This window comes from Festucalex cinctus, chromosome 2 (genome assembly GCF_051991245.1).
Source record: "Festucalex cinctus isolate MCC-2025b chromosome 2, RoL_Fcin_1.0, whole genome shotgun sequence".
NCBI classification, from domain to species: domain Eukaryota; kingdom Metazoa; phylum Chordata; class Actinopteri; order Syngnathiformes; family Syngnathidae; genus Festucalex; species Festucalex cinctus.
This window is the reverse complement of record NC_135412.1, coordinates 22,984,833-23,008,925: the sequence shown is the minus strand read 5'-3', so window position 1 is coordinate 23,008,925 and position 24,093 is coordinate 22,984,833. Positions and strand designations below refer to the sequence as shown.

The 24,093-nt window shown below is 37.5% G+C and overlaps 3 protein-coding genes across 4 annotated transcripts; 2 read left to right on the top strand and 1 right to left on the bottom strand.

Moving 5' to 3' along the window:
• Positions 1-127: 127 nt before the first annotated feature.
• Positions 128-10,373, top strand: LOC144014186 (cyclic AMP-responsive element-binding protein 1-like). Of its 2 annotated transcripts, none has more exons than XM_077513788.1 (8): positions 128-320; positions 1,170-1,257; positions 2,661-2,810; positions 2,895-2,995; positions 4,107-4,246; positions 4,329-4,511; positions 6,393-6,540; positions 8,993-10,373. In XM_077513788.1, the coding sequence occupies exons 2-8, from the start codon at positions 1,177-1,179 to the stop codon at positions 9,135-9,137; spliced, it is 948 nt and encodes a 315-aa protein (XP_077369914.1). In that variant the 5' UTR covers positions 128-320; positions 1,170-1,176; the 3' UTR covers positions 9,138-10,373. The 2 variants fall into 2 exon arrangements, with proteins under 2 accessions (XP_077369914.1, XP_077369915.1); XM_077513789.1 differs by lacking the exon at positions 128-320 and adding an exon at positions 508-1,086.
• Positions 10,374-14,079: 3,706 nt separating this feature from the next.
• Positions 14,080-15,190, bottom strand: mettl21a (methyltransferase 21A, HSPA lysine). The gene is made up of 3 exons (XM_077515346.1): positions 14,971-15,190; positions 14,795-14,906; positions 14,080-14,707 (listed from the first exon to the last, which is right to left on the bottom strand). Exons 1-3 carry the CDS (start codon positions 15,115-15,117, stop codon positions 14,310-14,312), a joined length of 657 nt encoding a protein of 218 aa, XP_077371472.1. The 5' UTR covers positions 15,118-15,190; the 3' UTR covers positions 14,080-14,309.
• A 1,457-nt stretch (positions 15,191-16,647) lies between these two features.
• Positions 16,648-23,929, top strand: LOC144014185 (cyclin-Y-like protein 1). The gene is made up of 10 exons (XM_077513787.1): positions 16,648-17,453; positions 17,532-17,606; positions 17,688-17,722; positions 18,862-18,962; positions 19,918-19,953; positions 21,058-21,109; positions 21,189-21,308; positions 22,636-22,802; positions 23,340-23,496; positions 23,577-23,929. Exons 1-10 carry the CDS (start codon positions 17,297-17,299, stop codon positions 23,691-23,693), a joined length of 1,017 nt encoding a protein of 338 aa, XP_077369913.1. The 5' UTR covers positions 16,648-17,296; the 3' UTR covers positions 23,694-23,929.
• The last annotated feature ends 164 nt before the right edge of the window (positions 23,930-24,093 follow it).

The window sequence follows — 24,093 nt, the reverse complement described above, 5'->3', positions numbered from 1 at the left end:
GCCATTTTCGTAAGAACCATGTCGGAACCGAAGGAGGCGCTATTGCAACCAAAGCCTTGTGCGCCGACATCTATAACAGAAGAGGAAGAAGCTTTCGGCATTACTCGTGACTTCTCGGCTTCTCGGCCATCTTCGACCCTTTCCGGACCTCCGCTCGTTTCTTGCCGATTCATCGCTGTCGTCGAAGCCCTCCGTCCTCCTCTCGGTGTTGTTGTTCTCGGTGACGCGACGGAGGTGTAGCCTGACGCGGTCTCTTACGTGTCGGTCTGAATAAAAGTGGAGCTCCGTAGACCCGGGAGTGACGAAGCGAGTCTGCGTTGGTAAGAGGATACGCATCCGATCTTTGCTAGACAGTTCGATGGCTTGCCCTCAAACGTTTATTTGCGGCTTGTATCCGCACAACGCCAACAAAGAAATCATGGCGGCGGCGTTGCAGAGGCTAACTAAAAATGAGTCAGTCGTTGCAATGCTTGCAAAAAAAAAAAAAAAAAAAAAAAGTCTGACTTAGATGGAGAATGGGCTACATTAAGAAAAAAAAGGAAGAAAAATGAAATAAAATTCACAACACCGTTGGACTAAGTTACAGAAGCAGCTTGTCTGATACATTTTAGCAACTACATTGTTTTGATATAAACATAAAGCATATAAACTGTGTGCTACACAGTTATAGAATGTTCCCCTCGCAAATCATTCATGTATGTAACTTTGCAGTATAAATCACATTAAGTTGAATGACTCCATGGAGGCTCGTTTTAATCTGAACACTAACGACTCACGGTGCGAATGCGAAGGACACTAAACGGTCTTTTTTTTTTCAAGCGGAATGAAAGTTAATGCGCTCTTATTAGCTTGTTAGCATGCTAACGACAACAATGTTGGCCACGGGAGCTAGCTGCATGCTACATGCAAATCGATCGATCTTCACACAACTAAGCCAAACAGCAAATTGATTGATTACACTACGATCGGTTTGCTAGCCCGGCTCATCACGACTATTTTTTTTTTATTGCAATGTCTTTATTTTTGTTGAAATGAAATGGTGCACGCGTGTTCAGAATGCCACACCCTCCTTCAAAAGTTGCTCAGGTCAAGCATCTCCGCCGAACGTGATGAACACAATGATAACATACTTATGCGCATACATTAAAGGTTTTTCTTTCATCGTGCAGGTTTTAAATGACAATGGAAGCTTGTGCAGATACACAGCCAAGTGGTGAAACGAGTGTCAAGCAAGAGTCTGATATTGAGCTGGCCCAGGTAACTCCATCACATCACATCACCGCTTGATATAGTTTGGAATATTCAAACCCAGGATTTTCAACCAGTGTGCCGTGGGAAATCTTCCAATGTTAATACTATATATTTATAATAATATATTTATGTTGTCAACAACTTGAAGTTGGAGTGCAGCTTGTGCACTGTGCAGTAGGAAGATTTTTGCTTAAATGTAAAAAAAACAAATAAAAATATTAAGACGTATATTTTTTTTAAACACTAATTATGTAAGTTCCTTTTGGATGAAACAAAATATTAAATTTGTTACTTTGAAATTTAAAAGAAGGTTCAAATGTATAAATTTAAACCACTCAAAAATGAGTACCATATTAATAATCTTGTTGTTGTTTGTTTTTTTGTTTTTTTACGATTATGCTGATTTTTGTAATTTTTGGAGTATAATTGAAATTGTAATTGAATTGTGATTAATTGCACAGCCCTAGTGTCCATGAGGGCTGTTCGATTATGGAAAAAATAATAATCACGGTTATTTTGACAATAATTGAAATCACAATTATTCAAATAATTATTTTTTGGTACAAAACAAGAAAATGCTTTAGCATTTAAAAATATTAAGACCAATAAAAAAAATAAAAATGCTATAATTATGCAAGTTTCTTTTAGACCAAACAGAATTTAGAATATGACATATTTATAATAATATATTTATGTTCACAAAAACTTAGTGCAGCTTGTGCACTGTGAAGTAGGATGATTTTTTTTTGTACGAAACAAGAAAATTTTTAAACGTAAAACACAAATAAAAAATATGAGGACTTATAAAAAAAAAATGAAACACTATAATTATGTAAGTTGCTTTTGGATAAAATAAAATGTATTAAATTTGTTATTTTAAAATTTCAAAAAAGGTGCAAATGTATAAATTTAAACAACTCCAAAAAAATTTATTCATTAACTTTTTTTTATTTATTTTTATTTTTTTTTTACGATTATGCAAATTTGCTGTTTTTTGTCATTTTTGGAGTGTGATAATTGAAATTGTAATTGAATTTTGATTAATTTCACAGCCCTAGCGTAAATAATTACTAATCATTGGTATTGGCATTGGCCTTGGGAAAAGAAAAAAAAAACCATATCGGTCTATCACTAGTAAGTGGTATTACATGAGATTGATTTTTTTTTTCCTGATGCCAAATATGTGTCTTGGGAAACGCTGTTGTCATCCATCAGTGATGAGAAAGTGTGTAAGTGGTGGCCCTTATTTTTATTTATTTTATTATTATTATTATTATTATTATTGTACTTATTTTATTTGTTTTATTATTATTATTATTATTATTATTATTATTATTATTATTATTATTATTATTATTATTATCTTATTTATTTTTAAATAATTATTATTATTATTTTGGTCGTGTCAGGCCTCGATCGCAACGAGCCAGGCGCCGTCGTCCAGCAGTCCCACGGTGGCCTTGGTGCAGCTGCCCAACGGCCAAACGGTGCAAGTGCACGGCGTGATCCAGGCTGCCCAACCCTCCGTCATCCAGTCCCCTTCAGTCCAAGCGGTTCAGGTGTGCACCAAACAATTAAAAAACAAACAAACAAAAAAACAAAAACAAACGTTTGACATGTTTGTCATTCGTTTCCCTGCAAAGATTTCAACGGTCGGCGAGAGCGAAGACTCTCAGGAGTCTGTCGACAGCGTCACCGATTCTCAGAAGCGGAGAGAGATCCTTTCCAGGCGACCTTCGTACAGGTAGCGTCATTTCTTGACATTTTTTAATTCATTGAATTCAACATTGCAATGTAGGCTGTGCTTCATTTTCATCAGTCTGTAGGTAGTATTTTTTTTCTTTTTTACATTTATATGTGTCTATTGTAATTATGTTTTTATGGTAAGAGGACCTTGAAAAAATAATCACAATATTGAGGGGGGGTTAGGTTATTTATATTTCTAAAATTTATATTTCTATTTGTTTTCGTTTGCAGCTATTAGCATTTGAATGTAGCTAAGTTTAATCAATTTTCAGAAATCTATTTAGAATTGTGAGCAATTGAGCTTTTTTTTTTTTTAACCTGGCCCTGGTTGATCTCTTATACCCTGCTATATGTATATGTGTGTATATATAATAAATACAAAAATAATAATAAAACTAAGCTGATGAGTCTTCTTCGCCTGAAGACTTCGTCCATTTCCCCGCCACTCTTATAAGGTGTTCCCCCTAGTGGCCCACCAAGTAATTGCTCAATAAGTCATCAACATTGGAGCTGTTCTAGTAGCTGGTTATTAACTACAAATATCGCAATACTTGCGTAGACGTATCTATAATCTATCGGGAGACAAAGTATCACGATTTATCGTGATATTGATATATTGTCATACTCCTAGTTGGGATGAAATGATAACGGCAATATTGGGATATCGCTATATTTAAACAGCCACAATATATCGTCGTCGTCATTTCCCGATATTGAAAGCAGCACATCTTTGAAAAAAAGTCAGGTTGATTTCAATTTGTGTAGTTCTAGCACCTTCCGGTGGCTAGTTTTTTAATAGTTTCATTTTCATACAGCATGTTTTGTCCCTTCTATGTTAAAAATCCACGCTAATGGTCAGATGAAGGGGAACGTAATATGCTTGTGAACCAAGTCAATATTTGAAAGAACTCCATGTGTGCGCGCATTAGCAAATAGCAAGTTTTTGTTGTTGTTGTTGTTGTTTTTTTTACAATATTGTGACTTTTTTAATATTGCCAACCTCCCCACAATATGGTGATAATGATCGTATTGTGACCTTCATATCATATTGTGATGTTTGGATGTCAATTTCCCTACTCAATGGTCCCGTAATCACTCCGTGTGTTCAGGAAAATCCTCAACGACTTGTCGTCAGACGCTCCGGCGGTCGCGTGCATCGAGGAAGAGAAGTCGGAAGACGACTCGGCCCCGGCCATCGCCACGGTCACCATGCCCACGCCCATCTACCAAACCAGCAGCGGCCAGTACAGTACGTTCTCCGTGCCGCCATCTTGCAATGCGCTTGAAGGCCGACGTTGTGAAAATAATCTGCCCGCCTGCCCCGCCCGCAGTCGCCATCACGCAGGGAGGGGCCATCCAGCTTGCCAATAATGGCACCGACGGCGTTCAGGGCCTGCAAGCGCTCACTATGGCCAACGCGGCCGCGGGCCAACCTGGCGCCACCATTTTGCAATATGCCCAGACCAGTGATGGCCAACAGATCCTGTTGCCTAGCAACCAGGTGGTTGTACAAGGTGAGAACAAGATGGCGGACGCAAGCTCTCTTTGGATTTCATCTTAAAGGGATACTTGACTCATTGAACAATTTTCAGCAGTCATTACCTACTTCCTCAGCACAGGTGATGTCATCATCAGTCGACAGCAAGTAGAAAAAAAAGTCTTTTTAAAGGTATTAAATGTACATGAAAATTAATCAAGTTATTACATCAATTATAGACAAAATATTAACTTTTCACTTCTGAAAATGGCACAATGAGTCAACTCAACTCTGCCTCTAGTGTCATCACTGTCAAATATTTTTAGAGTCAATTCATCAATTGATGATTCAGTCGATTAATCGGCTCATCAAATTGGTTTTCATTTTGCATGAAAGTGTGCAGGTAGTCCTCCACTTACAAACACAATGGGTACAGAGAGGTTGCTTATAAGTCAAATTTGTCTGTCAGTCGACTGACATGAAATTTTGCTTCAAAATAAAATGAAATTATTTGTGGATGTAGTGCGCATTTAAAAATATTTATTCATATGTGCAAATGTTCGTAAGTTGGATGTTCATAACTACATCATAAATCATTTTTTCCCCCTGATTACTGTTTATTAAGTCTTTTGCTCCCAAAAACGTTTAAATACGTTCTATTTTAAATGTATCAAGTGTGCCAAACACTTGTTTATAGTTTTTATTTCACTTTTTTTATTTTTTTATTTATTATTATTATTATTTTTAAATTTACTCTTGAGATGCTAGCCTGAAATCAGAGGATTTGGACAATTAAAAAAAAAAATGACTCCAAACGATTACTCGACAATTAAAATTGTTGTCGATTACAGTGTTCCCTCATTTATCGCGGGTTCATCTTTCGCAGCCTTGCTGTTTTTTTAACAGCATGCTTTTTTTTGTTTATTTTTTTTTGTTCTTTGCGCAACCGTATCTCCCCAACTGTACATCCGACCGGGGACATACGGGCATCGGTGGATTTATCTCGACAAGACCTTTCCAACCTTTCTAATTAAAAAACAACAACATACTTTTAATGGAATCAAATGACTGTAAATGAAAAAAAAACATAAATGATGAATGAAAAAGTATTTACAATGAACTAAAAATCATACCAAAACGAAAAAACATAATAAATAGAAATATAGGGCTGGGAATCTTTGACTGCCTCATGATTCGATTCGATTACGATTTTTGGGTCTACGATTCGATTCAGAATCGATTTTCAATTCTCGATTCAAACGATTTTCGATTCAAAATTTGATTGACAAATGATTTCTGCTTCAATTTACAGATATGCACAACATTGTCATGATATACTCCAGTCTGCTTTGCAAGACAAAATAGCAAATAGAGACATTAAAGTGTCTTTTTTTGTTTAAACATTTATTCATTTTGTATTGTAAGTGCCTTTTTCCACAAAAACAGCATGTGGGCTACAACTGCCTTTTCCCCTTCTTCTTCATTTCTAATTTAAATAAAATCGATTTTTGGATATTAATATCGATTTGATTCGATTAATAAATGGGAATCTCGATTCTTTTATGAATCGATTTTTTGGCACACCCCTCAACTCAACTTTATTTATAAAGCGCTTTAAGAATTAGTAAATACAAAAAAAACAACAACATACTTTTAATGGAAAAAATGAATTTAAATGAAAAAGAAAATATATGATGAATAAAAAAGCATTCCATACCGAAAAACATACATATAATTAACGGGATTTTTTATTTATTTTATTTTTTTTAAATTAACGTTGATTTCTGTTATCGCGGGTAATTTTTGGAACGTAACACCTTGCGATAAACGAGGGAACACTGTAATCTTGATCATCGATGACTTGTCGATGAATTGAAGAATTTTGACAGCTCTGCTTACCTCTGTCTTCACCCTTCAGGAGACGTTCAGGCCTATCAGATCCGCACAGCGCCAGCCAGCGCCATCACCCCCGGCGGGGTCGTCATGGCGACCTCGCCCGCGTTGGGGACGGGCACGGGAACCGAGGAAGTCACGCGCAAACGAGAGGTGCGCCTTATGAAAAACAGGTACGTCGCTGATGATACTGCATGGGAACAATTAGGGGTGTGAATTGCCTAGTATCAATCTGGCAATTCGAACCACATCACAATTAATAGGTCACAATTCCATTTGATATACCGCTTAATCTCGATACAAATCTGTAAGTCGATGATTGCGATTTTCTTTCCTTTTTTTAAACTGAAATTTAGAAAATACTAGGGGTGTGAATTGCCTAGTACCTGACAATTCGATTCGTATCACGATTCACAGGTCACGATTCGATTCGATACCGATTAATCCCGATACGAATTTATAAGTCGATTGTTGCGATTTTTTTTCATTCAAATTTAGAAAATACTAATCAGTAAGCTTGTAGAGTGTAAGATTTATATGAAAATGTATTATTTATTTATCTGAAATTTCAGTCTTATAGAGGTTGTAATCTGTTTCATGTTTGAACAGCATTAAAATAAAATATTAAGGCTTAATGTTCCGTTCATATAACATTCTTCCATGCTCAAGGTGTGAATCCTAAAAAAAAAAAAATCGATTCTGCCGATTATCGAATCGATTCGAGAATCGCGCGATGTAGTATCGCGATATATCGCCGAATCGATTTTTTTTAACACCCCTAGAAAATACTAGTCCATAAACTTGTACATGTACACTGTAAGATTTGTATGATAATGTATTTAACAACACTGTATTTAACAAACAAGTTGCAATCTCTTTCATGTTTGAACAGCATTAAAATGAAATATTAAGGTTTCATCTTCCATTAATATAAAATTCTTCCATGCTTAAATTGTGAACCCTAACCCTAAGTAAGACGTTTTGTTGAATATTTCCATCAAAAATTTATATTTAAGATGCTTGACTCATTGAACAATTTTCAGCAGTGAAAAGTTAATATTTTGTCCAGAATGAATTTGATAACTTCATTATTTTTCATGTACAATCAATACCTTTAAAAAGTCATTTTTCCATTTACTGTCGACTGAAGATGACTCACCTGTTCTGTAGGTAACAACCAATCATGGCTCAGCTGTTTTTTGGGTTTGGTCAGAAAACAGAGCCATGATTGGTCGTTACCTGCTTCCCCAGCACAGTTGATGTCATCATCAGTGGACAGCAAGGAGAAAAATTACTAATTGTACTTGAAAAATAATGAAATTACAACATTAATAATAGACAAAATATTAGCTTTTTACTGCTGAAAATGGCTCAATGAGCCAAGTATCCTTTTAAATATCGATTCGACCGCATATTGAATCAATACAAGAATTTCACCGTCAGGTTGCATGATATTGGAAAAACATGCGATATGCGATAAGGATGTAACAATAAGGGCAATGTCATGATATTGTGATATTAAAACTACCACAATATCGTCGTCGTCATGTTCATAATATTTAAAAGGAACACATCTGTTAAAAAAAAAGTCACGTTGATTTCCATTTGTGCAGTTCTAGCACCCTCTACTGGCTAGTTTATTAGTGTATGTAATTTCATTTTCATTAGGTATGTTTTGGCCTTCTATGTTTAAAATCTATGCTAATTGTCAGATGTAAGCGAACCTAATTTGCATGTGAAGCAATAAATGTGTGCTTGCATTGGCAAGTAAGTGCCTCAATATTGTTATTAGAGATTGGAGGTGGTTAATATGTATTGCTGTTATATACAAAAGCACAATATTGTGCTTTGTTTTTGTATGAGCTTTTTTTTTTTTTTTTTACAATATTGTGATCTTTTTTTAAATATCGCCAACCCCCCCCACAATATCGTGATAATTATCGTATCGTGACCTTCATATCGTGATATCATATTGTGATGTTTGGATATCGTTACATCCCTAATATGCGATATAGTTGTTGAATATAGCGATTATCGATATTATTGCAATATTCAACGTGTACCTAAAGAAATGGCATTTTTATTATGTAATGATAGAATTACATTTTTTTCATGCTCAACGTATTCTTAATTGTAATTACCTCTTGATAATGTTCAACTATTGGATGGTAGTGCACATTTTTGTTAAGTGCACTGTGTTCCAACTACGTTTTGCATTATTAGGGTTGGAACACCCATGGAACTAGGGGCGTGGAAACCAAATAAAAAGAGAGGGTGAGGAGGGGATTTTTCTCAGAGAATGAAGTAGTGAATTGTATCAGTCAGTTCCTCTCCTCGCGACCTTTGAACTGAACTCTCCTTTTTTGTCATGTTTCGTAAATGTCAAACAGGTAAACCTGACAGTCTGATTGGTCAACTTCAGATAAAAGTATGAAATTCCATATCAAATTTATTGCATGTCTTTGTGATATGCATATTGCATAGGCCAATATCGCCATTTTTTCGATATATTGTGCTGCCCTATTTCACGCTGTAATATCGCGATATATTGCCAAATTGATTTTTCCTAACACCCCGAGTAACAATCGGACCATTTTCCAAGTTTCCTTTTGTCATTTTGTCCAGGGAGGCCGCCCGCGAGTGTCGCCGGAAGAAGAAGGAGTACGTCAAGTGTTTGGAGAACCGCGTAGCCGTGCTGGAGAACCAGAACAAAACCCTGATTGAGGAGCTGAAAGCCCTCAAAGACTTGTATTGCCACAAATCGGAGTAACCCATCAAAAATGTACAGAGACTCCGCAAAAGAGCCGTGCATATGGACGCCGCGCCACCTTTTTCTTAATTGTTTTGCTTTCTTAAAAAACACACAAACAAACTGCAAGAAATGGATGTGGCCCAGTAGGCAAAATGAACTGCCAAGTTCGAAGTTAGCGTTCTGTCCCCTTGACGTCGTGATGAGCGCTCCCAAATGGAATGAGCAACAGAAAAAAGGATTTTGTCACCGATGGAAGCTTGCAAAGATGCGATCGGCGCGAAGGATTGAACCTCGCAGATCAAACTTCAACAACACAAAAGTTGCTTTGGAATTTGCGCCATGGATTTGACCTTTGCTCTGGTCTCCTTCCCGCTCTTAAATTGCCATTTGCCCTCTTTTTGTTCGCTCACTTTGCCTTGCTTACGTAAACAAAAACAAACAAAAAAATGTTCACTGTGTTAAAACACAAGCAATTTGTTGAATTTATTATTTTTTTTTGTAATTGACAATTTGTTTCTAACCTTATTACTGCAGGATCATTATTTTTATTTTATTTTTTTAATTGATCTGCAACTTTTTTTTTTCCAGTTCCACACAATTTTGCAATAGGGCTGGGTATTGATTCAGATTTCTAAAATCGATTCGATTCACATTGATTTTGGATTCAGTTCAGGATTTCTTGCAGTACCAATTTGATTTTTTGTATGGAAGAAGCAGTGCTGCAAAATCGTCTAAACTTCTTTCTCTTACTAGGTGCATTAGTAAAAATATGAATATTTACATTTATAATTAAATCCAATACAAGTTACATGTATCAGGTATGTTTTATTGAACGTGACCTGATCAAAACCATAAATAAGAATTGAAATCTATTATCAGCACAGCGCTATGCAAATGAAGCGACAAATCACGACAATTACATTCCTGTGACAGATTTGATATTCCAGTGGGTAATAAATAAATTAATTCATTTACAGGGGGGGGGGGGAAGCCATATTAAAATAATCGATACAAAAAGGAATATCGATTTCATATCGATATTTTAGACCCAGCCCTAGTTTGCAATAAACAAGGTCTTTTTTTTTTCTTTTTTCTTTTTTTTTTAAAGACATGGAATGAGAAAAACAAAACAAAACATAAAGCGTGTGCACGACCCACGTAGTATGAAATGCTTTTTTTGTATTGTGGCTTTTATTCTAATCGTTTCTGATGTCATTATTTTCTTAAAATAAAAAACAAAAATAATGAGCCCTACTTACAACTGGTTATGCAAATATATGCATCGTCACAGACGGCCTGTGACGATGCATTTTCACTTTTCGGACTTCGGAAAATTTGAGAAGTTCCGGTTAGTAAGATGAGTTTGTATCGAGAATGCACTTTTCCTTGCTGGAACAATCCACGTATATACAAGTTGTGTCGGAAAAGTTGCAGACCTGCTGCAGGTGTCTTCAGGATGTTTCAAGTCCAAACGACAAGTTTTCCCATTTGAAGGAAGGGGGCCGTGCACGAGTTGTGCCACAACTGAATGAAACCAAATGAAGCGAACGTCACAGGATCTTTTTGTAAACGTGCTGCTTGATCGTCTGGCGTACTTGGAGTCAGAAAACGAACACATGGTTTGGATTTGAAAAAATATTTTTTGTGTCAACGATAAGGGTGTCACGATTTCGATTTTTTATCGAAATCGATCGAAATTACGTCACGATTTCGAGCATCGAAATAGAAGAGAGGACACACGATTCGATGCCCCCCCCCCGCGCCCGCCGCCACCGCCACCTCCCAGGAAAGCAAATGAGACGCAGCCATTCAGCTACTAGCTAACGGCACTTGTTAGCTGACTTCTCCTGCAGTCATGATGGCAAGCGCGGACAGACACAGCAATGGTGCTTCAAGCCGCTCCCGCTTCTCTCGTCACCAGTTTGGAAACATTTTGCGTTCCCGGTGAGTTATGTCGACAACGTTCACGTTGTCGATAAAAAAGACCACAGTTGCAAGATATGCTATGTGCGCGTACTGTACTCGGCCACGGTGTTACGCCCGGCTCGTCAAGGGGAAGGGAAGTAACACAATAACAGAAAATATAGAGTAGATAAACACGGGTCGACTTTAACATCTGAGTAGTTTTAATTGAAATTTCAGGCAGGGGTTTGACAAGGGAGTGAAAGTGGAAGGTGAACAAATAATAACCGCATTTGACAGAACTGACAGAACGGAGGAGAAACAATAACTAATAGGGGTATAATACACGGATACACAATAGCGTCGCGCTGGCACAGTCGTCCAATCGGAGTGTCGCGCTGGCACAGTCGTCCAATCGGAGTGTCGCGCTGGCACAGTCGTCCAATCGGAGTGTCGCGCTGGCACAGTCCTCCAATCAGAGTGTCGCGCTGGCGCATTCAAACTGAATGGCCCGAGCCGCCAGCCGTAACAACGGGAAACACGACAAACATGACGGGACATTTACGCAGGCATCACAAAGATTTAGATTTATCAAATTCAACTAGAAGTGGGAAAACAACGGTCCAACCAACTATTTCATCCTCATTTACAGTGAAACTTCCACACACTTCAGCTCGCGCGAAACGCCAGATCCATAGGTCTATTTATAGCAGCAGACCTGCAGCCTTGGAAAACGCTGGATTCAAACATTTAATTAGTGTACTTGAACCACGCTACAGTATGCCCAGCAACTGTAAATGTTGGGATATAGTTTGTTCAGGCTGTATTTGTTCCATGACTTTGGATACAATATATTTTTTGTTGTTGTTGCACATTGCACATTATTTTAAGAGGAACACACAGCACACTGTTGTAACCAAAAACAGTCAATAGATGGCAGGCACCCACTGTGACTTTTTGTTTTTGTTTTTTTATTTTTTATTTTACACTTCAGTAAGAACAAGACGGTTAACTTTATATTGTAAATAAATTCTTTGAATTTGATCATTCCTGCCTAATGTCAATTATCATATATTACATAAATTTACACAAAAATAATATGGAAATTGCATCACCTATATGTAGCCGATCTTTTGAAATAAGATTTACTGTACAATGAATAGAACCAATGATCATAGACTAGCCTTAGCCTACAGAAGCATATGCCTCTGTGTTATAAAGTGGGGGAGCGGAGAAAAAAAAAAAAAAAAAAAATCGAAAAAAAAATCGAATCGTGACCCCAAAATCGAAATTTAAATCGAATCGTGGAGTTGGCGAATCGTGACACCCCTAGTCAACGAGTATTCCATATTCAAACGTGAAACACTGGGGCAACTTTATAAAGGGATAGTTTAGTTTTTTGGACATGAATCTATTTCATCCTCACCTCCAGTGGTGTGCGATCAGGACTGACTTACACCTGACAACCTTCTCTGACGCGAGTTCTGGTCCGGTTTTGGCCGAGAGGAAAGTTGTCTGGCAAGTTGGCTGGGGATCACGGGAATAAAGTGTTTTTCTTCTAAAAACAATTTGTGTCCAAAAGAGTGATACATTTGCATCACAAAACTTCACCCTAGAAAAAAAGTCAAACTCCATTACCACCGGGCACTATTTTTCTGCTCGTTCGTATCTCTACGCGGTGCGCTGCATACAGCTGATAGATGCGCACACGGGCGCGCTTTCCGCCCTAATTATAACTTCGAAACGACAAACAACTTGTAGATTAGTGCGCGCGTCTATGCGTGATGCAAATATGTCACTATTTTGTTTTTAGAAGAAAAACGCTTTATTGCCTTGAGGCCAGCCAACTTGCCGGACTACTTTCCTCTCGACCAAAACCGGACCAGAACTTGTGTCACGGAACGTTGTCAGGGGTAAGTTAGTGCTGATTGTACACCACTGAAGGTGAGGATGCAATACAGATTCATGTCCAAAAATCTGAACTCTCCTTTTAAAACAGTAATTGAACACAAAATGTTGGGAAGGAAGGTCAGTTTCCATCTTAAAAAAATAAAAATAACGTCACACCTGTATTTGTTGCACATTATATTTGACGTTTGGCAAAACGAGGATTGTAAAGTGCTCCCAAACCAAGAAGACTTAATCATGATGGGTTACCATATTTTCTTCTTAGGTATTATGTAATATGAGACTTTGTTATAATTCTTGTGGCTTTTCATTTATTTTCTTAACGTCTGCACCAACTTGTATGATACGTTATGTTTGAGCTGTTACATTTTGGCAGCTGTTAATAAAAAAAAAAAAAAGAAAAAAAAAGTGTTTCTGATTCACTTGGATTGCAAAACAATTACAGCTGTCAAACGACATTTTTAATCAGATCAATCTCACATTTTACAATTTTGATTCATCACTTAATTGAAAAGGCTTTTCAATCAATGCTTTTTTTTTCTCGCCAGACTTGAAGTGTTAATTCTTTTTGATGTTATGAGGACATCTTCAACATTTTTCATCCACTGCACACACTCAGTGTTAATTTTGTCTGCCATTTTTAAATTTAGTCTCTTTTCGTCCAATTTTAGTCACACGTGTTAGTTTTTATCATAGTTAGTCAACCTCATCCCATTTTTACTTAGTCTATTTTAGTCCAAGAAAACATGGTTTTATTTGTCTAATTTTAGTCAATTTTAGTTTAGTCAGTCTCGTTTTAGTCAGGACAGCCATTATTTTACCTCTGGGTATATATATATATATATATATATATATATATATATATATATATATATATATATTATTTTTTTTATTTATTTATTTTTTTTTCATTACTTGCGGAATTTCAAAGTGTGTGTGTGTGGGGGGGGGGGGGTGATCCCGATATTTTGACGTGAACAAAATATTCTGAATGTCATACACAAACATTTATGAAATACTTGAATGCATGTACTATAGTTAGGTTATTGCTCAAGCACAACCTGGTGCTACCTTTACGTAACCATCCACAGCCATCTGCGGTCAAAATAAACGGTGTGATTGTAAATCGATGCAATATCGGCACAAGTGTTTTACTTAATCCAAACGCTTTATTTGTGGCTAAAAAAAAAAAACAATCCAACGTTACCGATAAAAGCTAAAAATAGCACACCTGCGGGCGTTGCTATAGTAACCCCCTCGCCGCGCTTTACGGCATGTCGGACTGCTGTCGTAAAGTCAGTTGCACATCGTCCTCATTTTTTTTGCGATTAATTCATTAGTTAATGGCACTGAAAACAATACATATATTTAAATGGAAAATCATAAATCACTCCTGGGCACTCGTTTCCGAGCTTCGTATATATAAATGTCCCTGTTTTGATCATAGAAAACCTCGTCGACAGTGAATTTCCGCCTCAGCATGTTTAAAAACGCGCCATCTCGTTCATAGCGTATCCTGCATGCCAGCAGCACCACGGTGGCATCGGCGCACAAGTGCTCAAGCGTCCGGATCAGCGGCACAAACGTGTCCTCCAGGTAAACAATGTCTGCTCCCAAAACCAGGTCGAATCCTCCTGCTGGGAAGCGGGCAAGACCCTCGCCCCAAGACAGCTCAGACACCACTACACATTCCTCAAGTTCCGAGGGCAGGTTGGCTTTGACGTTGGTCGAAAGGAAGTCCAGAGCACACTTCCTGTCGGTGATGGTCACGTTGGCACCTGTGAAGTCAAGAAAGAAGTGTGAACGTTGCAAAGCCATCTCCAGTCACACCATTATGGTGCGATTATTATTATTATTATTATTACCCAGCAGGGCTGCAACGATGCCCACCAGTCCAGTGCCCGCTCCCAGCTCAATGGACACTTTCCCATTGAGATCGACATGGCCCAACTCCAAGTACATACACAAGACAACAGCCTGCAAAAAATTCCAAGATCATAAATTCAAGCACATTGTTGAACTTGAGCGTTCGATCACTGACCGCGTCCCACACAACCGCCGCGACTCCAAGATTCCTCCAATCCTGAGCGATGAGGATCTCATGGCTGGCAAAATGAAAACGCGCCGATGAATTTTGAAGTTTGGAAAGCGCAGGCACCGCATTCTCTACATACGGAACCAGAGCCATCGTGCCAGTTAGAAAATGAAATGATGGCCAACGACAAACCAATCATTGACGCTCTTTCCGTCTACATTTTGTACTTCTTCCGCCAAGCTAAGCGAACCGTCATCACTACGCTTGAGATGCTGCTGCCCTCTCCTGGTGAATATTATTACTACAATACAGTATACCCTTCTTTTTAATTTAGTCACACGTGATCACTAGAACATCCATCCATCCATTTTCTTGACCGCTTATTCCTCACAAGGGTTGCGGGGGGTGCTGGCGCCCATCTCAGCTGGCTATAGGCAGTAGGCGGGGGACACCCTGGACTGGTTGCCAGCCAATCGCAGGGCAATCACATGAACAGTATTTTATAAATGTCACGCCCATTTCAATTTCAGCTTCTTTTAACATATGCAATATAAAAATTGTGTTTGTATGTGTGTGTGTGTGTGGGGGGGGGGGGGGGGGGGGGGGGTCAAATCACATTTAGCATTTACTGTACATACAAAGAGCATATTCAGGGGTTTATCTTCCCCCTCAAAAATACTCTTATTTTGTTCTTACCAGAACATTTTGAGAGACGTTCTTTACCTAAATATGTACAAGTTAACGATAACAAGGACAATTCCTGGGCATCACGGCTGTTTATTTATTTATTTATTTATTTATTTATTTATTATTAATTATTATTATTGTTGTTATTATTATTATTATTTAATTTATTTTTATGCTATATTGAAAAAAATGCATTCAACAGTAAATACAACATACATTACAGATTATTATTATTATTATTATTATTATTATTATTATTAACAAAAAAATACAAACGGCTTGTAAGTCAACATAAATCAATTAAATTCACGCGTGGGACGGAATTTAAAAAGCAATTCATGTCGTTGATATGTGACGTAAAAATCACATGACACGCGGGATGAGTTGTTTTTTTGTTTTTGTTTTTTTTAACCAATCACGTTAACGGCTAAGTAGCCGATTAGAAAGTGTAATGGTAGATGCACAAACACAATTTCCTATTCATTTTCCTATTCAAAATAAATGACAAAGGACGCGTCATCTATAAATGTCGGCGTTTATTCAAATGTAATGTACATACATTACAAACAAATAGCTTAGTTGAAGTCTGAAAATTTTATTCTAAATTCCATTTGAATATTTGCCATTGTTGATTATGGTGTAATTTCTTTGGAAACAAACACCCGCAATATAATAAACATTGAGTAAGTATAAATGAAAACAATCTCATTACCCGGAATTTAACGGAGACATCACATAGCGTCGTTATTGATTTATTATTTATTGATTTATTTATTTAGTATCACATTCTGATGTTACACATACAACAAATCCACAGATCAGAGCATTAGCAAATACTGTTCATGTAACAATCAAAACACAAACAACAAGAAAAAAAAAGTTGCAGTCAACTCACAACTCAACGCAAACAAACTTTCAACTTAGTCTGTCTTGAGTTACATGAAGTTTCACTCAATCACTTATAACGTATTTATCTTGAAAGTAATTTCCCGGATATGACGTGTATTTGAATGCCCACTGCTGTATGTGCAAAACATGATAGCTAACGTGGGATATCGTTAGAAAATTCAAATTCGGTTCTTCTATGTTCATTGTCACTTAAGTGCCGTTGGTTTTTATTGAAGTATCTATCTACACTTTACGCTGGCTTTTAATTGAGTTTTCAGCTCCAGTTATGAACGTAAAGTGAAGTCGTGGAGTGGAATTGGATGCGGAAGTTAGCCGTGCGGGCAACTAGCCATGGGTCAAGAAGAGAAAGCCGCCCGTGACTATTGTTTGTTTTATCTCTGCTAAGATGACCTGACAGCATGACATGTTTTACACTTCCGAGCCTTTTCCATCCATGCTTGAAGCGATCCAAAAATGCAGCAGTGCTTAGATTGCTCCGCACACGCCCTCAACATGTCAGCTGTTCAAGACGCGTCTGGTTTGTTTGCACATTTGTCAAACAGTGCACATCCTTGTTCTCTCAAGCTAAGCCACCTTTCGTTGAGGACGCCTTGCACGCCGGCTTTACATACTTGAACCAACTCAAACTTAAAGGGCAATCGAGTCAGATGCTCTAGTGTACACGACGTCAGCTTGCAAGGTTGCAAGCCAACCCGGCAGCCCAGATTTCTTGTCAATTGCATGGGAAAAATAAACAATGGGTGGCTCTGTGTCCTGCTGCGTCTCTCCAAGAGAGAGTCCCAAGAACCACAGGAGAGATCTGGAGCTGGAGGAATGTCCTTTCACCGCAGAGGATGTGAGTGAGGACACCGGGACTTACCTGCAGCACATCAGTGACAGAGAACTCCCTGACGGTGAGAGAGGATCCAGCAGGACAGCAGCAACACTGAGCGATACTCGATGCGCTTGTATGACCTTTCCTTCCTTTTCAGAGTTGGCCCAAGAGGCCAACCCATCGGACCACCCGGGAGCCACCACCCTGTTCCTTAGCAAATCTCAGACGGATGGTGAGCATTTCACTAATCATCGATATTCACCCGTAAAGTCATCTAAAAGTTTTTGTTGTTGTTTCTCACCTTTTAATTTAGTGCGAGAGAAAAGGAAAAGCAACTACATAAACAATGTGAGTCTGCCTTACAATTGTAATGTTCTTATTCGTTCATTGCTCGCCATGGATAAATATTAAGGGAAAAACAAAACAAAACTATAGCACGATGCATTAGGGATGTAATGATATCCAGACATCACGATACGATATCACGATATATCGGCTATCCAGTCATACATACATGTTAGTGGTCTGCAACAAGTCATTTGGAGTTCAGAGGTAAAAAATAAATAAATAAATAAATAAATAAAATACTCAGGAAAAACACATGTTGGTGTTCTTTAATTTTTTATTTTTTATTTTTTTCTGTTTTGTTTTTTTTAATTTCTCCTGTTTTTCTGAATAATTTTTCGTCCTGTTTATCTGAATATTTTTTTTTCCATTTTTTTTTTATGACAGAAAAAAATATTCAGTAAAACAGAAAAAAAAAATTCAGAAAAACAGAAAAAAATACTCAAAAAACAAAGCTCCCAAAAAAATGAGTCAGAAAAACAGGAGATTTATTTTTCAAGTGAATGCAATAACCTTCAGCATAAAAAAAAAACAACAAAAAAACATGCAACTGTAATATATATACCTACTTTCTAATTCAAGCACACATTGAGTTCCTCCACACAATGACTTAGTTCACAAGCAAATTACGTTCCCCTTCATCTGACCATTAGTGTGGATTTGAATCATAGAAGGGCCAAAACATGCCTTGTGAAAATTAAACTGCACTAATAAACTAGCCAACAGAGGGTGCCAGAAATGCACAAATGGAAATCAACTTGATTATTTGAACAAATGTGCTACTTTTAATATCGTGACATGATGATGACAATATATTGTGGCAGTTTTACTATCGTGATATCACCATATTGTCGTTATCGTTACATCCCTACTATGCATATTAGTAAACATTCTTCACATATATCTGATTGTAGAGAGTCCATCGTTTTTGTTTTCCAACATAGACATAATTATTTTTTATTTTATTTTTTAAATAACAGTTGTTTGGACAATTTTCAATTATAAAAATGGCTCCAAACAATGACTCTATATTAAAATAGTTGTCGATTAATTTGATAATCAGTTTAATTGATGAATTTTGACAGCTCGAGAATGAGGTTCCTTCCTCTCTCTTAAACTAAACATTTTGTCATTTCCACCAGTTGTCCCCTAGCCTGGTAATGAGGAAGTACAACTCGTGCTCCACAATCTTCCTCGATGACAGCACAGTCAGCCAGCCCAACCTCAAGAACACCATCAAATGGTACATGACTTTGCTGGTACGATATAATAGCTGGAGCTGCCAGAATCAAAAGTGGAGTTATGCATGAAAATTCATAGAAAACTCAGCATGTTTACAACATCTTGAGTTTTTAGTCTATTGTCAGGCGTACAGCAGGTAGACGTGGTTGCAAAAATGCAACGAGATGCATGAATACTAGGGATGCAAACGATATCCCAAACATCACAATACAGTATTATCTAGAATATGAAGGTCACGATACGATCATTATTACAATATTGTGGGGAGGTTGGCAATACCACAACAAGAAAAAGGTCCCAAAGTTGTAAAAAAAAAACACTATTGTGCTTTTGTACATTACAGCAATTAAAAATATAAATATTAAATATATGTGTGTGATTAAATATATATGTATATGTAGAGAGAGAGAGAGAACGAGAGAGAGAGAGAGAGAGAGAGAGAGAGAGAGAGAGAGAGAGAGAGAGAAGAGAGAGAGAGAGGAGAGAGAGAGAGAGAGAGAGAGAGAGAGAGAGAGAGAGAGAGAGAGAGAGAGAGAGAGAGAGAGAGAGAGAGAGAGAGAGAGAGAGAGAGAGAGAGAGAGAGAGAGAGAGAGAGAGAGAGAGAGAGAGACTTGCTAATGCAAGCTCAGATTGACTCAGTTCAAACAAATGCCTTGTGAAAATGGAACTTCACTAAAAAAAAAACCAACTAGCCACCAGAGGGTGCTAGAACTGCACAAATGGAAATCAAACTGACTTTTTTTTTTTTTTTTTTTAATAACAGATGTGCTGCTTTTAATATCGTTATATGACGACTACAATATATTGTGGCAGTTTTAATACTGCGATATGACATTATTGCCGGTATTGTGACATCCCTAATGAATACAACTCCACCATTGAACCCTTGTCCTTCCATCTGTTCCGGCCAGTGGCACACATCCCAGACTGATAATCCTTCTTTTTTTCTGTTCCAGTGTGGCCTTGGCCATTTACTATCACATCAAAAACAGGTAAGAGCGATGTTATCGTTATCATTATTATTAATAATGAAATAAATAAATAAAAATCATTTCGTCAACACACATTTTTCACCAGACTAAAACTAGACCAGACTAGACTAAAACCCTCATTAATAAACAATAAGTGGGACTAAATCAGTATGCATTTTCATCGACTAATGAAGACGAGACCAAAATGTACTAAAACTGGACTAAAATCTAAGGACATTTTAGTTCATGAACAAAAATGAGACGAAAATGATATGATTTTGTAAAATCTTGTCTCCGCTAATCTGTCATTTCTGTGACACTGTCATCTGACACAAAGCACAGACAGGAGGTGGACTGAAAGGTTAAAAAAAACAAAAACTTGAATACTAGTTATAACGTAATATTATAATAATAATATCCAACGGCTATAACGGTCCAACAATAATGCTAATGCGACTGCTAGCTAATGCTGGCTAACTTGCTAGCTCATAGCATGGAGCCATAGTAGCTAGGTAGTTTAAACATAAAACATAGTAAACATATTAGCTAAGTTGTTTTTCATAAAAAAGATGACAGAAAATTTGATGTAAAATAGTTTGAGGTACGAAAAGGTTCAATAAATCTGCTGACAAAAAATATATACAGGGGTAATAAAATGGTTGTCATGACTAAAACTTGACTAAAATGTTGACAGTTTTTGTTGACTAAAATTAGCCAAATAAAGTGAGTTTTTTTGTACTAAAATAAAGACTAAAATACTAGGTTTATAGTCGACTAAATAAAAATAGGTTGAGGTTGACTAACTGTGATAAAAACTAACAAGCGTGACTGAAATTGGACTAAAACTGAGGCTAATTTAAAAAATGGCAGACAAAATTAACACTAGTGAGTATTCGTAGCAGCATCTTTTAGATAGCTACACCATTGAGATTACACTTCTCTAGAAATGTCGGTTAAAAATTTAGAGAAGGTTTTAGCTAACGTAAAGTAAGCGTTAATTAGCACACCGTAAGATGTGGTTCATTTCTGCTAAAGGGAAGTGCCGAGTAAATGTTTTCAGGGTTTTAATAAATTATACAATTGTTCACTGTTAAATTTTGTGCTACGATATTCTCCCATTTTCAGGGATTCCAGTCGCTCCCTGGACATATTTGATGAGAAGAAACATCCACTGTCGGTGAGATGAAAGAAAGCGTTTTGATTTTCATTGGTTTTGGCTCACGACTGACAGATGCGCTTGTCTCCCGTCTCGCTAGCACGAGAAAGTCGCAGATGACTACTTTGCGGTGAACCCCGAGCACAGGCTCATTTACCGCTTCATACGCACGCTCTTCAGCTCTGCGCAGCTCACCGCCGAGTGCGCCATCGTCACGCTGGTGAGTTTGTGTCAGCGCACCCCGACCCGAGTCAAGTCCATTTCATTGACACAACACAGCAGCAGTTCACAAGTGAGCGATCCAGTGATAATTACGTCGACCAAACATTTGTCACCAAAATGTTTTTTCTAGACGAAAATGAAACGAAAACTAAAATAGAAGCCATTCGTTGAGACGATAACTATAACTTGACTGACAATTTCGTCAAGGACTAAAAATGAAAATGAAAACAACATAGTGACGAAAATTTGCACAATCCATCCGAAGGAATGAAACGCGGGTTGGAGAAAAGAACCACTCACAAACTGTTCAGTGTTCACTGCACGTTCTTTCATGTAATTTAATTTAATGAATGTATTTAATTTTATGTATTTCATTGTGCAGCTGTAAGATTCATCACAAACAATTATGCACTTTTTTTTTATTTCGGTGAAAACTAATTTATGCAAGACTTAGTGCAATTCTTGGAGAAATTGCGCGGGAATGCTGAAAGCTGAATGCTAAGATTTGAATGCCTGTGGAATGCTTATGAAGTAAATTGAGAGATAAATTATGAAATTATGACCTCCTGGTTACTGGACAATGCAGTTTACCAACTTTGCCACGAAGCAGCATCAGACACCTGGTAATGACGGTAAGTTATATATACGGAAATGGACGTGGAAAGTGATACTTAGAAAAAGGTCAATGTCTGTCCCATTGAAAATGAATGGGGAAAATTTTATATTAAATGTTAAATTGTGCAAATAGTGTAAGTAATGTGGAATCATACGATATATAGTTGAAATTTGAACAGTGTAAATTGGAAGTATTATGTGGGAGTTATGCGGCAAAAAAGTGGGAAGCATTCCCACAATTATTGTCAATTCAACATGTTTCATTGAAACAATTAATAAATACACCGTTGTGGTTGAACAGGGCTAAGTATATTACCTTGTGGGACGCCAGTCCATACATTTATAGGATTGGACTTAATTGATAATTATTGAGAGACGATGTGATGAAACTGTGGAAGAATTACTGTTGAGTACTTGCAGTTTATTCTGTTTACTTTTTTTTTTTGTATAAAATGACAGATAGACTCATGACTGTATGTCAATCCAAATTGCAGTAGCGAAGTAAGAGGAGATTGCAGGGGATCAAAACATGATTGACATTGGCAGCGTTCCAAGATGAAGGAACAGTCTGTTGCTCATGTAACGTGTTCATGACGACTTTTCATGAGCGGCTTCCTTTCAGCACGATGTTCCCCCTTCCTCCTTAAGGATATCTTGAATCCTGGACGAAGTGGAGGGTGATTTATTTATTTATTTTATTCTGGTCACAGGTGTACTTGGAGCGTCTGCTGACGTATGCCGAGATGGACATCTGTCCTTCCAACTGGAAGCGGATCGTGTTGGGTGCCATCCTGCTGGCCTCCAAAGTCTGGGACGACCAGGCGGTCTGGAACGTCGACTACTGCCAGATTCTCAAAGACATCGCCGTGGAGGACATGTGAGCGAACCGTCATTGGAATCGGACAAGTACTGTCGACGTTGCCATTGTGGCAATACAGATTTGCATTGAAATCATCAAACTTTGAATGACTCTTTGGGCTTTTTTTTTTTTTTCCCCCATTAGGGCTGGGTATCGACTCTAATTTCCTCAATTGATTTTATTTTGATAGAGTTCAGTTAGATTTTGATTTTTCCTGATCTTGGTTCGATTCACTTAGTTCAAGCCATTATTAACTAATTTGCTCCCAAAAAGGTATAAATACGTTCTATTTTAAATATTACCATGCTCCCAAAGACGTACACAAATTGAGTCCTTAATCTTGATTAAATTACCTGAGGTCAAAAGTCAAATCAGTCTTTTTTTTTTTTTTTTTTTTTTTTTTTTTTTTTTAATAAATCGCTCTTGCATCTTCAAGCTTTCAATAATTATTGTTTCATGCAAAATTCCCTCCTTTTTTTTTTTTTTTTTTTTTTTTTTTTTTTAAGTAAATTGGACCCAACTAATGTGTGACACAATTCCGTTTGAATTTTTCAGGAATGAGATGGAGCGTCAATTCCTGGAGTTGCTCCAGTTCAACATCAACGTGCCGGCCAGCGTCTACGCCAAATACTACTTTGACCTGCGCTCGCTCGCCAATGACAACAACGTTGTCATGGAGCCGCTTAGCAACAAGCGGGCCCAGAAACTGGAGGTGAATAGTCACAAGCACTTTGCCGCATGTTCTGTCTGGCATGTATCACTCCCAGGCTTTGCTTCTGATGTTGTCTTCAGGCCATCTCCAGGCTGTGTGAGGACCGCTACAAGAACCTCAACAGATCCATTTTGCGGAGGTCCGTCAGTGCAGACAACTTGGCTGCTATCAACAACACAAAAGCAATATTGTCCTAATTTGAAAGCCGCAATGATGGGCTACCATCCCAGACATTTTGGACTGGAGCTATACGTTTTAAATTGTTTTTTTTTGCAGGCTGACATTTCAAAGTGTCTTCACAAACTTTTGGATACGACCCTGTGGTGTTGTTCCTCGCATGGAGACAAAAGTAGATTTTTCTTTGCTTACTATGTAGGCTATTTTGGCTGAAATGTAACACACTTTATTCAACTACAATAAAATAAGTACAGTAGTTATTGTTTTTTTATGTGGGGGTCCAAAAAAAAACACAAAAAAAAAACCCTGGAAGTTCTGAAAAGAGTCCAGGATCGTTAAGTCTGGAGAGAATTTGTTTGTGGCTGAGTCCCAAAGCTGGGCAGAAATTCTAAGTAAGAAATCCAGTTTAGCGTGGAGTAG